Here is a 2,521-nt window from a genome sequence, read left to right as displayed (position 1 = left end):
GGGGCCGCGGGAGCCGCCCTGCCGCCCTCCGGTCTTGCTCGTCACCCCCTGCCCCAGCGCTGCTGGTCGCGGCCTCCCTCACGGTCGTGGTCCCCCTTCTTTATCCCGGGTCGTCCAGGTGCAGAGCCTCGCTTCCACTTCTTTGAGAGGGTCCCTGGGGAGCGGGTCCATCTCCCTCCCGAGGACTGATGGCAGAAGCTCAGCCGTAGGCCCCAGTTATGTAACGGGAGAGAGTCCCTGACTGGGAGGCTCCGTGGCGCTGAAAAGCGGCTCAACTCCACTTTTTGGTTCTCCGTCCCGGAGGGCGGGAGGCGGAGAGGGAGATGTCTGATGCTGGGAACCTGGAAAGCGCTGCCTTCCGTTCGGATTGCAGCTAAGACCGGGCCGCTACTGTTTTTCTCTCTTTTCCGAATGGGAGTACAGAACTGTCGCCTCTGTTGTGTACTTTCCCGTTTCTTACTCGGGATTGGCCCATCAGCTCTCCAGTTGTAAGCGAGCTCCGGGAACAAAGTAGAACGAAAGCGCTAGAGCAACAACAAAACAATCTCATCTGGGTATTAACCTGAAAACGAAGGACAGGAAAACTGTACGTAGAGAAGTTGCAGAATATTTGCAGAATGCTGCCTATTATGGCAAAGTGCTCCATGAATTTACTGAGTCAGGAATGGTCCGTTTTCTCAGAGTTTTTCTTCCCCATCCTTGAAACCACATTTATGGCTTGTTTTTAGTTCATACTTTTTTTTTTTCTGCTCTTAGTTTTGTTTGCTTAGACGACTTTGACTTTCCCAAAGTGTTTTTGGACTTTTTACTTGCTTAGAAATTAGTTATTCTGAAAACTTTTTCATTTGCTGTACGGTATACTTGAACTTAAATTTAACACTGTGTTTTAACCCAATTTTGTACCACCTGGTGAGAGGAAGCGAGGTGTTTGAAGATTTGTACCATTGTTCAAAATGTACATTTTATTATTACTATTTTTTTGTTTGTTGTTTTGGAGAGGTTTTTGCTATAGGGCGTGTGTGCTCGCCAGAAAGACAGAGAGACAGAGAGACATCACCCCCCAGGAGGGATGGCCAAGCAGCTATCCCTTCTTCTCCGTTCTCCAATCGGGGTCTTGGGCATCCACGCACACTGCGTTGGTTTAAGCCACCGGGTCCGGGACTCGAACCGTGGTTGGCTTCATGGGAGTCCAGCAACATAGCCATTATGCTAACTGCTGGTCCTTCTTTTCTTTTCTTTTTTTTTTTTTTTGTTATAGTGCAGGTATGCCTGTGAGACAGAGTGAAAGGAAAGTGAGAACTGATGCTCCCCTGGGGATATGGCCAGGCCAGTTCCTTCTTCTCTTCTCTCTGGATTTTGGTGACGCTGTATAGGCACTTAGCGGTGATTTTCAAGCTGCCTGGTCTAAGGCTCCAACCGAGCTGTTGGCTCTGTAGGATCCAGCTGCCTTAACCTCCATGTCACCCATTGGCCCCCCACGTTTATTATTTTTTAAGGTTTATTTATTCCATGAGTGAGAGGCAGAGAGCCAGCACCCCTAACAGTTTTGACATCAGCATCTATCTCAGCTTCAGCCTGCCCTGGATTGTGGGTAATCCAGTGGCCAGAATACTCAGGGGAGTCTCTGTCCACAAACCTGAGACCTTCCCATTGTGGATCAGCCTCACAGAGCATGATACTTTACTGGTTCTCTACCCTCTGTCCCCTACACTTCTATTTTTGAAGCATAACCATAATTTAGATTAGTTTTGGAGGCTCTGTTTACTAATAATTTAGATTAATTCCCTAGTTGGTATGGGAATGGCATTATAAGTATCTCCCTAGATAACTATTTACTTGGTTACTAGGGAGGAAGAACAGGTGTAAATGCTTATTTTCATTAGACTTTTATTGATATTTTGACACTCAAAGTGGTTAGGCAGCATATTGAAATTTATCATAGTCTGATAAAAAAGCAATATGCAGAAAGTTGTAAAATACATTGTATTGTAGAATTTATTCTAGTTTGAAGTCAGGTCATTTAAGAAAGACATGAAAAATTAGGGAGCTAGGACACAGACATTGTTTTAGGAGGTGTATGAGGTCAAAACTTTTAATGTTCATACTGAGATGTTGTTTATCTTTTTTATTTTTTCTTTCATAATTGTTTAGAGGAGTTTTCTATAAACACATGATTTTTGATATGACAAGTGTAGAAGGAGATGTGTAAATTTAGCTGCTACTCTTTTCACTTGTTTTGAAAACTTTTTTCTTTTGGAGAGGTTTTTGCTATAGGGTACATGTGCCCGCCAGAAAGAGAGAGAGAGAGACAGAAAATGAGAAATCACCCCCCAGAGGGATGGCCACGATGCTATCCCTTCTCCTCTCAGGATCTTGGGCACGCACGCACACGTGCCCTGCGTGAGTTTAAGCTACCAGGTCTGGGACTCAAACACGGTCATCCGGTCAATTACATGGGAGTCCAGCCACATAGTCATTACGCCAACTGCTGGTCCTGAAAACTTTTTTTTTTTTTTTTTTT

General features: G+C 45.0%; 1 protein-coding gene across 1 annotated transcript in view; it reads left to right on the top strand.

Annotated features, from left to right (window-relative positions):
* Positions 1–2,521, top strand: part of SUMO1 (small ubiquitin like modifier 1) — a 57,901-nt gene that overhangs the window by 2,067 nt on the left and 53,313 nt on the right. Inside the window, exon 2 of the mRNA XM_027773616.1 lies at positions 515–586. Within this exon, the coding sequence (XP_027629417.1) occupies positions 515–586 (72 nt within the window). The remainder of the gene's footprint in view (positions 1–514; positions 587–2,521) is intronic.

The sequence above is a fragment of the Tupaia chinensis genome, unplaced genomic scaffold, assembly GCF_000334495.1.
Source record: "Tupaia chinensis unplaced genomic scaffold, TupChi_1.0 Scaffold000361_2, whole genome shotgun sequence".
NCBI lineage: Eukaryota > Metazoa > Chordata > Mammalia > Scandentia > Tupaiidae > Tupaia > Tupaia belangeri.
Note: the sequence above shows the minus strand (reverse complement) of the source record. Positions and strands in the feature narration are given on the sequence as shown.